Here is a 13,283-nt window from a genome sequence, read left to right as displayed (position 1 = left end):
CAGGTATTACAAAAGCAGCCCAGTGAGGTCTCTGCTGTGCATGGCCCTGTACAAACTTGCAGCAAACAAACTCCAGAGATGCAGCACCTTGCTGCACAACAGAATAGGGCAAACAGATCCAGTGAGTGCAAAGGGAGAAAGGAGAAGAAAATAAGGAAGAAGGAAAGAACAACACCAGCATGTATTGTGTAACAAGCTTTCAGCACCTACCAGGTCCCAGAGTATACCCAGGGTTCCCACTCTGCATAACCAGCGCAAACAACCAGTGCCTGCTGTCAGCAGCTTGGTCTACAAACCCAGGTGGTATTGGACTGCCAAACTCAATGCAGAATCATGTCAGGTAGCTTAGTAAGCAGGACCTAGAAGTTAATCTGTCTTACCTATCAATCAAAAAAACTCAGAGAAATTTACCCACATCACTTTAACTTGTAACAAATCCTTTTGCAAACACCCTGCAAAACTAACCAGAAGGCACCAGCAGGTTCATGATCTCCAGAAACTGAAGTTAAGATGGGATTTAAACTAGCAGGCAATTATCTGCCAGATGGAGAGCTCATCACGCAGAGCACACACTGCTAAATTACACTGTGTCAGTAAAAGGAGACCAACATCAGAAATACACCCCGTGAGAAGGGAAACTGAGTCAGCCGACAGGATAGTTCAACCCAGTCATTGCTGCCAAGAGACCTTTACCACATGTGTAGGGCAGCGTTGGCTGTCTATAGCAGCAGCGAGCACACTGCGGGAAAAGCCACCCCATCCAAGCGACGAGCAGCAACACGTCGACAATTACTAGCAAGTCTATCATCATGGCAAGCTGCAGGGAGAAAGAGGATTAAACAGTAGGCGAAGATGGTTGGACTCTGAACATTTAGCAGCGTAATTTAAGTCTGAGTCCATTAATTCTTACATAACTGACCCTTTAGCCCATCTGGGGGCTGCTCCACATAAAATCAGAATACATTTACAAATAGTTAAAGCCAGAAGGCAAACAAATCATCTCTGGTCAATAGGAAAGTACTCCATGGAAATTCCCAGGGTTCTTGTTTATTTTACCTTTGAGTTCTCAGGTGAGAAGAATTGAGTTCCTGGCTACAACCAGAAGTGACCTAGTCCCGACATGGCCTGAATGGTTCATGACCCCACTTTTGTTATGGCCTAAACAGCATCCAGCAGCTGAGGGTCAAAGCCAGACTGCCCACACTGCTGCTGAAGCAGGGGTGCACATGTACATGAGCCAGAAAGCTTCCTCTCCTGCTCTCTCCAAGAGTGAGCGTGATCCTGTGGCTTACAGCACTTACCAAAGAGATGGGAAATGGGAGTCCCACAACAGCTTCTGAACCTTATTTGGCTCCTCCTTATGTATAGCACAGTGAGAGCTCTTAGATCAAGGGCTGGAGCCCAGCCCATCTCTGCCCTTGCTGAGTGTCTCGATCGCTATGCTGAGTGAAGTGCCCAAGCTGTAGTGGGATGGTATTTCAAGTATTCCCACTTTATAGGACACTTAACTGCCTAAAACAGAATATGGCTGCAGGGAACAGGCATCTACAAGTGAGGTGCTGTAGCACTTGCTGGTTAGATCCAAGTCCTCTACTAGACCTAAGGCATGAAAGGTGCCAAACGTCTCTCCCTAGTCATGCTGAGCGGTGCCCGCAGTGTCTGGAGGCTGCTAAAACAAGCAATGCACTGGTGTGGGACAGCTTTTACATGGATTAAACTAAATGCACACAGCCAAAGCATTTTAAAAATAAAAATCACAGCTCGGATGTTCAAGGGTCTCCTTTAGAAACAGAGTCAGCAAGAACACCACTGCAAGCACACAAATAAATGAGGGGCTGGGCCGGTTCCTGGGAAGTTCGAAAGTGCTATGACAGGAACTCAATGCAATAAGCTCAATGACTTGCTAACATCAGTGTTGAATAGGATCAAGGAGTCTGATCAGCGGCTAGTGAAAGAAAAGAGCAAACCCAACCAATCCAGCAGATCTTTGTGCCCATGATGTACGCTCTGGTGGCATGGCAGCTGCAGAGATCCACCTTGAGTACATTAGTTTCCAAACGTAACAGCCCCTTGGGATTTAACAGCAAAGACAGACTGCTAGGTGCTGGCCATCACATCTTGGAAACTCAAATCTGATAACACAGTCCTTGCTTTGCCCCTTTTGGTGGGGTCCAGAACCTTTTGCTTCTTCCTGAAATTGGGCCTAGCCCACAGACTCCACGGCAGGCAGGAGATGCCATGTTGACATGTTAATGATGGATTCTTCTTTTGCGTCCTTCAAAAAGCACTGAAATATTTTGACCATATGAGTCATTTCCAAAACTGCTGGAGACTTGATGGAAAGTATCATCTATCATGTGTCAGGCAATGGTGTTGAAAACAGATTACTTTCCTTTGTATGTGATAAACATAACACGTCTATGTGTATTATGTGATCCCCTGAGGATTTATTACAGGTTTACTGCTCCATTTATTTGCTTTTTTTGTGCTTGGCAAGTGTAAACACTGGAATAAATATGAAGGTGGTTACAGCTTAGCAGCATTAATGACTTGTTGAAACAAAGTCCAACAGTTTTCCTTTCTGTCCAGCAAATCCTACTTTTCTGTTCAAGCACTTTTTTTCAAGTGTGAAGATCATCTTTCTGAAGTATTTTAAAATTTTCTTTCTTTGTTGAATGCCAAATCCCCATAAAAGCTTACTTTCCTCCTTCATTCACTCAAACGCTTGACAATATTTAAAGTATATCCTAACATTATTCATGGCAAAACATTTTCCTCTTTGCAAATTACAGCCTCCCCCATCTTTTCTATCTAGTCTGCTAAGCCTGTTGCTACAGGTAGTCTGCTGTAACAGAAATAAGTACAATCATCGCTCCAAAAGAAAACAAACCCTTCCGTTCTGGCACACACATTCAGGGTGGGTTCATCCCACTGAACTTTAGCCACCTAACAACAAGGCAATCATCCCAAGTCAGTCATTTATGTTCCCTCTTTCATCAGTGGAGTGAGACGGACATTTCCAGTCAACAGCCCTCCTGCTTATCAACCAGTCATGACTGCAACCTGCATTTGAAGAGATATAGAAGATGATCATGGTACCAGATAGAGATCTGACCATAAAAGCTAAGCTGTACCTTTGATAATGCTGTTTTCAATCCAACAAGATCAACACATGGAATTTCATTCTCAAGCAAAATCTTACGAATTTAAAAAAAAAGGCCTTAGGCAAGTCCCAACAGATTTCAAAATTTTTGATAAAGATTACATCCTGCCCCTTTTGGAAACTTGCGTTACTTCTATAGGTAATTCAGTGTTTTTCAGCACTGGACAAAGAGCTCCACTGGGGGGGAATAATAATACTGTCACTTGTCACAGAAATACAAAGTGGCAAAACTGAATTTAATTAGGTCTCAGATGTTCTTTGTTTCAAGTGGACAACCACTGTGAACAAATCTTTGAAGAACTGAGTCCCTCGTCAACTTGTTCTGTACTTGGATTTATGCACTCTTTTGTCCAAGGAGTCTTAAAAAAGGAGCAGACAACAAAAAAGCCTATCATTCAGAAAAGACAGTACCACCATGCTTGTTTCTTAAATGGCAAAGTAGATGTCAGAGTAGTTGGAAGTACTGTATTACCTAAAAACATCATAATTCCCACAGAAACCAGGACAGAAAAACTGTAACATGGAAGATTGCCAAAGACTGTCATTAGATCTGATCTGAGTATCTTCCGCTCTTCTAACTCTCCTACATTTCCTAAATACTTTCCATAGATATTTCTGGAAATGCAAGTCAGTAGGCCAAAGGAAGCCAAGAGAGATAGCTGCCCAAACCCTGTAACTTAGGCAATACTGAGGTAAGCAAGTAAGCAGTGTTGTTATCTCAAGTACTCAAACACAGAGAGCTTGTCCTCACCAACGACTCTCAGAGACCTGAGGGCTTACGAAAGAGAGGGTGAAGGAATGGAGAGTGTAGATCTTGTGTCTTGACATTTGATCCTTCCCTTACTCATCCTCCATGCATGAGCATTACTGCTAGAGTTGCCTACACTGCTAAATATTGAAAAGGTACTTGCACACAGGCCTAAAGAGGTTTCTGCTTCACATTTACTTGTTTCCTGCTCCAAATTTCAGAGTGGTCATATTCCCAGGCTCTTCATATCAGTCTCACCTGACCTACACGGGAATTGAGGGGCCCAGTGACATTGCAAGTCAAATCTGTGCCCAACAATTGCTGTCTCTACCCAAAATAACCAGATGAACATGAGCTCAGTTATGCCAATGTATGCAGCAGCTACACATCTGGCTGAACTGGAACCACCATCATAGGTGTGGCATGCTCTCACATGTCCCTGGACCCATGAACCCCGAGCACCCAGCCAGCCTAAAGATTGGAGACAACCTGTCAGCCGCAGGGGTGTCTGACAGACCTGCTGCACACTCTGAGGAGGAGGCAGATCACGAGTGAGTCACTCCAAACCCTCCGTGAAGATGCTGAGAGATACAAGGATATTCTGATCAAGATGCTCTGACCAGACTGGTTGAAATGTGAGGATGTCTGGGTTCCTAACCAAATGTCTGCTAAGGGTCTCTCAATCATCCTACAGAAGAGCAGTGAGCACACAACCTACCTTCACCTAATGTTATACTCTGAAACCTCACATTATGTTCCTCAGTCATGGGATGTCTGAGAAAATTCATTTAGTTCCAAGACAGGAGACAACAATGGACAGGAGTTCCAAGGTATTAAGCATATACACTGAAGGAAAATGGACCATTCAATGAGCAGATGTAAAATGATAGGCTTTATCAGCAGCCAAATGCTTCCTCAGGTAACGCTTGGGATGTTGGAGATAATGAAGTATAAAATCCCACTGCTTCACATCATCTACTTTCCCCACCACCACGTCCACTGTAGGTTTACTATCATGCCAACATCAAAACTTAGAAAACTGCTCCTGTATTCTAAACAAAGGGTCATTTTGCCATTACTTGGACAACAATTCAATGTTTATTCTGCATTTGGCAGTTTGCAGCACGTTCCACAATCCCAGCCTAAAACAATTCTGAAATGCATGACCACAAAAACAGAATAAGAGAGGATTCTTCGGAACCCATGAGCGCAGGTCAGAAGTAAGAATACTTCAGTGACTTCTGAGAGGGAAGCAAATCACAAGAGAATACACCAAGGAAACCAATTCTTTAATATACCCTGAAGCTTAAAAAGCAATCAAAAAATATAAGCCAATTACTAATCCAATTTTTAAAAATGCTTATTACAACTATCTCGTCATTTGCAAATAATTTGAAAATGAGAGGAAAAAAGTTTTGAAGGTAATCCCACCATCATACTTCTCTACAATTAATTTCTTTCCCATGAGACTTATCAAGTAAAGCCTATTAGATCTTTCTCCCTGTCATATCTCCATTCTCATTCTTCTTATACTTTCTTTTTTTTACCTTAGCTTCTTTCTTTCCCAGAAATTGCTGAGAAAAGTATCAACATTTTATTTATTGACAGAGAGAAGATACATTTTATCTCAGTAAAATGTTACTTTGTCAGTCAGACCTCCACTGAATATTTTTCCCTAATTGCCATATATGTTTTCCTGTCTTTTGAAACAAAAATACACCACTCCTATGAAATCCACGCATGAAGTGGAAAGAAGCCTGTGGGGAAGCAACAAGGTAGCCAGGTTTTCATCAGCTGGAACAGATCATACAGCTGAAAAGGGAAAGTCACATTCCAGCCAGCTGGAAGGACACACATCTAAAATGCATCTTGCAGCATGAATTAGAATATAGAACCTATATTGATGCAATAAAGGATACAGGTAGCCCCAGCAGATCCAGGAACTACCCTAACTTTAACCGATGGTCACTATTTCTGATTTGCTATTTTAGGAAAATAAATGTAAATGTTCACCACTACTAGCTATTAGTCATCCTTCACTTCAGCCCCACAGAACTGCACAATGAATCCTGCAGCTTGTGGTATCAGGCCATCTTCCTAAATGGGTCTCCTATCATTGCCTCCTCCCCTCTCTCTCTATGGTGGGATGCATGAGGGAAGTCCAAGAGCCCAAGTCCCCTGGGATGCCAGTGTGCAAAAGCCCTGCAGCCACACAACAGGCTCAAACACCTCTCCTGCTCCAAGTGGAGGACTCTCCACGTCTCCACCCATCCATTTCCATCATCTCCTAACTGTATAACTCACAGGGATCCTTACAACAGCTGTCTGCAGGAATGTTTCCCTGGGAGGGAGGCTACGGAGGCCAGTTTGGGTGCTAAGTGCCCCTCGCTGTCCCTGGAAGCAAGTCCTTGCTGGCAGCCAGAGGCAGCTGCCCTACGGACCTGCCTCCAAAGCTCACAAGGCCCTTAATTACAAGGATACCTTTTTGCTAGAATTTCCTTTCTCCCTTTAATCTCAAATCTTGCCTCACGCAAGTAACCCCCAATGCTTTGTATCTCAGGCACAGCTGCAGCCTCACCTTTCTCAGAAGGGCTGCACCAAAGTTTTGCATCATCTGTATTTGTATGGAGAAGGCACAGACCTGGAGATTCAGGATCATTAGCATAATGACTTTTAAATTACAATAATAATGAAGATCCTTTACAAAGCTCTGAGTAAAAATTCCCAAAGTTGATTGTGACACAAACAAGCTCTATGTTAATTTCTATTTGCAGATAGTCAATAACCTCACTGAATGCCACTGGATATTTAAAGCTAAAGAAATGTAAAAGACAATACTTGAGCTTGCACAGTCCTCAAAAATGCTTGGGTGTCTATCCCTTAGTGCCCGAGGTGCAACACCTTCCCAGAATTGTATATTGTAGGTTGCACAATGATATTTTACATTTATCTGGACCACTCAAAAGCTGTAGCGTCCAGCCACTCTGGGTTTTGTCTGCACTGCTGATTTAGGCTGAGTTCCCAGAAGAGTTTGCACACACATCTATTGTACCCCACAGAGCTGTCGTTGATGATAAGTGGGACTACTTGTGGCAACACAGCCAAGCAGGTGCCAGCAGTGTTTGCAATGTGATACCCAGGCAAACTTGTGGAACATTTGTGCAAAGCTAATGCTCATACCAGCCTTCCCCCTGCCACCCCAGCAGGAACGGTGATAAAATGTCTAACACAAGCAAATGCAATGTGACTTCAGCAATGTTTAACCCATTTTTTGACCAAATAAATCCCAATTTAACATTATCATGAACATCACTGTGGACAAAAAGTAATCATATTTAACCATCCTGTCAATTTAAGCCACATATTTATTAGTAACAATAAGAAATTACAGACTGATCGACTCTTGACCACCTGTTTTAGAAGGCCAGAGTAAAATCCTGCCCCTCCTGGAAAGCAGGGGCAGGATTTCAGCAGAGTCCAGATTTCACCCCATTTGCTAAAACAACGACACAATGTGCAGACATGGGAATATAGAGCCAAAGCTGTGCCTTTCTGTAGGAAAGCCTTGAAGGTACACTAGAAAGAGGAGAATGTGCCTTTTTAAGGGAGCCCTGGAGCACTTCTGGAACAGTTGCATGAAAAAGGGGTCCGGTTTGTTCACTCAGACGGCTCTGTACAACAGGCACAGGCAGAGGGGCACCCCTGAAGAGAGATTCACTTCAAAAGACACAGACTTCAAAAGCTCCTTCCCAATCCAAAGCAAAATGCTAATATCCACACCACCCACACTCCTCCCTCCTCCGCCTCGGTTGGTTCCTGACTGGCTGTGGGGGCACAGCCCACAGGTACCCCACGGGTACCACAGCACGCAGGCAAGGGCAGAGCCACGCACGCCCCGAGCCTGCCCCAGCTGCTCACCACCCCACAGAGCTTCTGACAATGCTGACATGAAACTTCTGACAGCTTTATGAAGCCTATTAGCTCCATTTGCTTGGTCTTCATGATTCTTAAATTTTGTTTATAAGAAGAAGGCCAAAATTACCGTGCTTATTTGAATAATCCCCAAGTCAAAGGAAAGAGTGCTGGGTTTAGCCACATATCAGTGTCTCAAAGTAACTCAGTGGAGTAGCAAGGCTCCTCGTTAGCACTGCACACACTCACATGCCTCTGCAGCACAACACATCGCTAGATAGAAATAAGATTTTTATAGCACCACTGCTATTTCCGACTCATATAGAGATCAAATTCCCCAAGTTCATAAAGAGTTCTAGTCCTTCCCTGACCTAAGAGCAGCTGTGAGTAGCTGAGGACTTTGTGTTTGTCTGGGTTGAAAGGTTAATGGCTACTCCATAGACACGTTTTTTTTCAGCTAACTGGCAGATCATTTTAGCAGATGATTTGCAGGTGTTTTGCAACACGTAGAGATAACCCTGTGGAGTACTTCTGTCTGAGCCTCTTCTCTGTCTCTTTTCTTTTCTGAATTGCATCAGATAAATCAGAGAAATCAAGCAGGTGAGACTTGCATGGACTAATCACCCAATGACAAACTGCCCTTCCAATTTCCACACAGAGGAACTTCTCCAAATAAATGTCAAATGTAGTTCAGTGCTTGTTAAAATTATCTTAAAATCCTAGCCATAAAAAACTTTAACCTTTCAAGTATCTCAAGACATGCAGCAGACAGTCCATTTTGATGAACATTACAGCACAGTTTCAAAGTTCACACTTTCACAAAACATGAAAATGATGCTGGAATAATCAATCTCCCGCATAAGAAAACAGGTCTTCACTCCTACCTGGACTTCACCCACTTAAACTGTGTAAATCGTTATACTGAGAAAGGAATCGTTCATGCCAGCTATTTTTCTGAAACACATTCTTCACCTAGTCTAACAACTTTTCCAAGCTTTGTGCTTCAAGATGAGTTCTTATCTTCTGCTACCAGATAAAGAGCTACTGGTTCAAACAGACAGTGGCCATGCAATCAACTGCACCTTAATCCAAATGTTTTTCTTTAAGGCCACAAGCCTACTGTCTGTTTTTCCTGCAAGTCCTCACAGGACATGGAAACAGCATTTACCTTACCATATAAGCTGCCCCCCAGCATTTTGGAAGAACCAGGAGTGGCTTTTCAGGAGACACACTGCAGCAAAATCAGTCAGCTCAGTTAATATCACTTTCATTTTTCTGAAGCAAAAAGAAACTCAAGCCTGCAAACACAAGGGAGAGTGTGGCTCATTCTTCCGACGCCTTGCTGCACACCGTGGATGCTTCTACAGCAAAACAATCACTGCTGGGATTATGCCACAGTTTGATTATTATTTTTCTAATAATCTCCCCAAGTGTGATTTTACATACCTACTACTTTGAACTTTTTTCTTTTTTACAAAGATAACACAAATCTTAGTTTTAGTTTGCAGAGAGAGGCAGCAAGGAAAGCATCTGGCTAACCCTTTGAAAGTCAACAGAAATATGGGATCAGGTCCACAGTAAACTTCATAGAGTGGCACCTGCAGAGGAAATTACTCAGTGCATGATTGATGCCACAATTAGAGGCATAAAAAGTAATTCCATGATAAACAAGCAACTGAGCAGAAAAAGAATAATATCCTAAGAGTGTGTATGTGCTCAAATAAAAGTACATATTGGACAATATCGAACAGTCTTCACACACACAAGTTCTCAATGAAGTTAATGGCACAGTATCTCTCCCTCTCCCTTTCTCTCCCTCCCGGCAACAGCCCTGATTTGGGGGCTGCATTTGGCCAGTATCTGCCCCTAGTGCCACTAAAGCAACTCCAGTGCCATTGGCCACGTTACACAGCTATCACACGGCCATAACTCATTGCTTTCAGAGCTGCCGTTTCCCACAGAAGTGCAGGCCAGCAATGCAAACCAGCACAGCTCCACCAGCAGCACTTCCCCCTGGGCTACACCAGCTCTGGCCTGAGGTCTGAGGAACTGCCAGCCAAAGCTCTAGGTACACAGAAGGGAGTAAACATGTTTTGTTGCTCAAAAAGCAGAGACACCAAATCTGAACTTTGTTTTTTAGAGAAAAAAAGAGGGAGGGGAGACAGAAAAAAAGAGGGAGGGAGCATTACAGATACACACGCATTCCCTACATCTTTGCAAGTTACATCATTTACTACCTTTATGGAACCACATCAGAAAAAGCTCCAGCCATGGTACCACCTCAGCTGAGGGAGTAAGCACCCTTCCATGCACACTCATGTTTATTTATCCTTGTGATCCACGTTTACTAAATAACTTCAAAGCGCCACTTCAATCTACAGCACATAGGCTTGATACATTTTTGTGGTTCCTCTCCAAAAATTTCACAGATAAATTGCTGCTTCAGGAAACCAAAAGCTACACTCTAAACTGCAAGTGTGTTATTTCTGTCCATGCCCCTGTACTGGTCTGACAAGCAGAATCACACATTCAAACGCTTGCTTACCTGAGACTGACACTTTCATAAGGGCTTCCAGGGGTCTGTTGTTGTCCAGATCACGACTGAGTTTGAGCTCCCCAGTGGCAGAGTCCAAAAGTAGCAAGTTTAATTCATTGCCTTGGACGAAAGTGTAGGCCAGGCTGTCAGACACATCGGGATCATGAGCTGGGATCTTGCCAATCACACCAGAGGGAAAGCTGTTGGACTTGTTGGTCACGTAGTTATTGAAGAGGATCTGGAAGTCCTGCAGCACGGGTGGGTTATCGTTCTGGTCCAGGAGGCGGATGTGCACAGTTGCTCGGCTCACGAGAGGGGCTGAAGTGGCCTGCACCACAATGACATACTCCGTCCGGCTCTCATAATCCAGGTCCATTAGGGCTGTGAGGTCTCCATTGAGCAAGTCTAGTTGGAAGACCTCGGGGATGTTCCCCTCTACAATCTGGTACATGATCTGTGCGTTGGTCCCCTCGTCAGGATCAGCTGCACTGATCCGTGCCACAATAGAGCCCACAGGGCTGTTCTCCTCCACAAAGATATCAAATTCATCCTTCTCAAAGACAGGGGGGTTGTCGTTAATGTCCAGCACAGTCACCTGGATGTCCACAGAGGCTTTCAGTGGTGGGCTGCCCCTGTCCACAGCAAAGGCCCGGAGGCTGTAGACAGCCACGTTCTCGCGGTCCAGCTTGCGCAGTGTGCGTATCACTCCAGAAGTGGGTTCGATGTAGAAGTCTCCATCTCCATCGTCACCACCTTGGAATGTGTAGAGGAGACGGCCATTGAGGCCTGAGTCACGATCAGTGGCAGACAGCTGCAGGACACTGGTGGAGAGTGGCACATCCTCAAAAACCGAGCCCTGGTAGCGGTCGCGCAGGAAGCGGGGTGCGTTGTCATTGGCATCCAGGATGAGGATCTCAACGTATGTGGTGTCCGATTTCTGGGGGATACCATTGTCATGGGCTGTAATGGCTAACGTGTAGGAGGCCTGGTCCTCATAGTCCAGCTCCATCAGGGTGGTGATGGTGCCTGTGTCAGGGTCAATGCGGAACTGGGGGATATTATCATCCAAAATGTAAGTGATTCTTGCATTCTCCCCCGTGTCTTCATCAGTGGCACTGATGGTGACAATAGAGGTGCCAATAGGCTTGTCCTCGCTGACACTCACTGTGTAGTGGGAGCTCTGGAAGACTGGGCGGTGTGTGTTGGCATCTGTGACATTGATGAAGACCTGGACGGTGTCAAAGCGAGTGCCATCAGAGGCAGTGACTGTGAGCACATACTGCCTTTCTTGCTTGTAATCCAGGGGCAAGGCCAGTGTGATCAGCCCTCCTCCACTCTGGCTGGTGATGGCAAAACGGTTCCTGGTGTTGCCACTGGTAATCTGGTAAGTCACAACACTGTTAACGTCCCTGTCCACTGCTGTCAGGGTCAGGACACTGCTGCCCACAGCTGCATCCTCATTCAGTCTGAGGTGATACACCTTCTCTGTGAAGGTGGGGTTGTTGTCGTTCACGTCCAGGACAGTGATGGACACGCTGGCTGAGGAGGTCATGACTGGCACACCGTGGTCCCTGGCCTCCACCCCAAAGTGATAGTTTTCCACAGTCTCTCGGTCCAGCTCTGCAGCCACAGTGATCCACCCTGTGCTGTTGTTGATTTGAAAAGGGAACCCAGAGTCACCTGCTGCAGGGGCACCTCCAGTGGACGGTGCCATCTCTATGAGTTTGTACTCCAGGCGGGCATTCTCTCCAGAGTCAGCATCCACAGCCTGGATGTGCAGCACTGAGTAGCCCAGAGGAACATTCTCCAGCACTGTGGCCTGGAAGGGAGTGCTGACAAAGATGGGGGCATTGTCATTCACGTCCACAACCTGCACTGACACCATACCACTAGAGTTGATCAAAGGAGGTCTGCCCCCATCCTGGGCTTTGATCCGGAGCGTGTACTCCCGAATAGTCTCGTAATCCAGAGGGTTGATCAGGTCAATGGCACCAGAGAAAGAGTGAATGTAGAACTGGCCTTTCAGGTTGCCACTCACAATGCTGTAGTGCACCTGGGCATTGCTGCCCCGGTCCCGATCTGTGGCCTGTACCTGCAGTATCTGGCTGTTCACTGGGGCATCCTCTGGCACCTGGACCAGGTAGCGCTTCTCACTGAACTGAGGGTAGTTGTCATTCTCATCCTCTACAGTGATGTGCACCATAGCTGTGGCACTGCGTGGTCCCGGATCCTTGCCCTGGTCATTGGCTTCCACCACCAGGTGGTATTCAGAGACCTCCTCGCGGTCCACTGAGGCTTGGGTCCTCACAACCCCAGAACGCGGGTCAATCTCAAAGACTCCGTCACCAGCTCCTGGCTCCAGCAGGCGGTAAAGCATGTTGGCATTGGCTGGGGCATCACCATCGGTGGCACGGATGGTCAGCACCTCGTAACCCACCTCCAGGTTCTCCCGGATGCTCTCCCGGTACTCGGGCTGCTCAAACACTGGCTCGTGGTCGTTGGTGTCACTCACAGTCACTGTCAGATAGGTGGTGGCTGAGCGGCGGCGTGGGGAGCCATGGTCGGAGGCGGTAACCTTCAGCACGTGGGTGTCCTTCGTCTCCCGGTCAAGGCTGCGGGCAGTGACCACGCTGCCCGTCTCGGCGTCGATGGTGAAGTAGTCGTTGGAGCGCTCGTCAAAGAGCGCCTCCATGGAGTACGCCAGCCGGCCGGCTTCACCCTCGTCGGGGTCCTGGGCCCGCAGCACAATGACCGCGGTGCCGGCCGGTTCGTTCTCGGGGATGGAGACCTGGTAGCTAGGCAGCTGGAACTGCGGGGGGCTGTTGAGGCTCCGCGCCCGCCGCGCTCCCCGCCGCCCGCCGCCCTCCTTGCCCGGCAGCGGGGCGCAGCCAGCGGCGGCTCCGCGGGGCTCGGCGGCCGCACGG

At 46.3% G+C, this 13,283-nt stretch overlaps 1 protein-coding gene across 5 annotated transcripts in view; it reads right to left on the bottom strand.

Annotated features, from left to right (window-relative positions):
* The window catches only part of CELSR1 (cadherin EGF LAG seven-pass G-type receptor 1), a 168,411-nt gene extending 155,167 nt beyond the window's left edge, over positions 1 to 13,244 (bottom strand). For 3 of the 5 annotated variants that reach the window (XM_042018280.1, XM_042018281.1, XM_042018282.1), the window contains exon 1: positions 10,369 to 13,144. In XM_042018280.1, the coding sequence (XP_041874214.1) occupies positions 10,369 to 13,051 (2,683 nt within the window). In that variant the 5' untranslated portion in view covers positions 13,052 to 13,144. Of the gene's footprint in view, positions 1 to 10,368 lie in introns of all 5 variants that reach the window. The other 2 variants (XM_042018283.1, XM_042018284.1) reach the window with 1 other exon arrangement.
* Between the last annotated feature and the right edge of the window lie 39 nt (positions 13,245 to 13,283).

Source organism: Corvus kubaryi, unplaced genomic scaffold (assembly GCF_017639235.1).
Source record: "Corvus kubaryi isolate FWS band 111438036 unplaced genomic scaffold, C.kubaryi_AGA036_p1.0 137, whole genome shotgun sequence".
Lineage (NCBI taxonomy): Eukaryota > Metazoa > Chordata > Aves > Passeriformes > Corvidae > Corvus > Corvus kubaryi.
The sequence above is the reverse complement of the archived record's forward strand: the minus strand, read 5'-3'. Positions and strand labels throughout refer to the sequence as shown.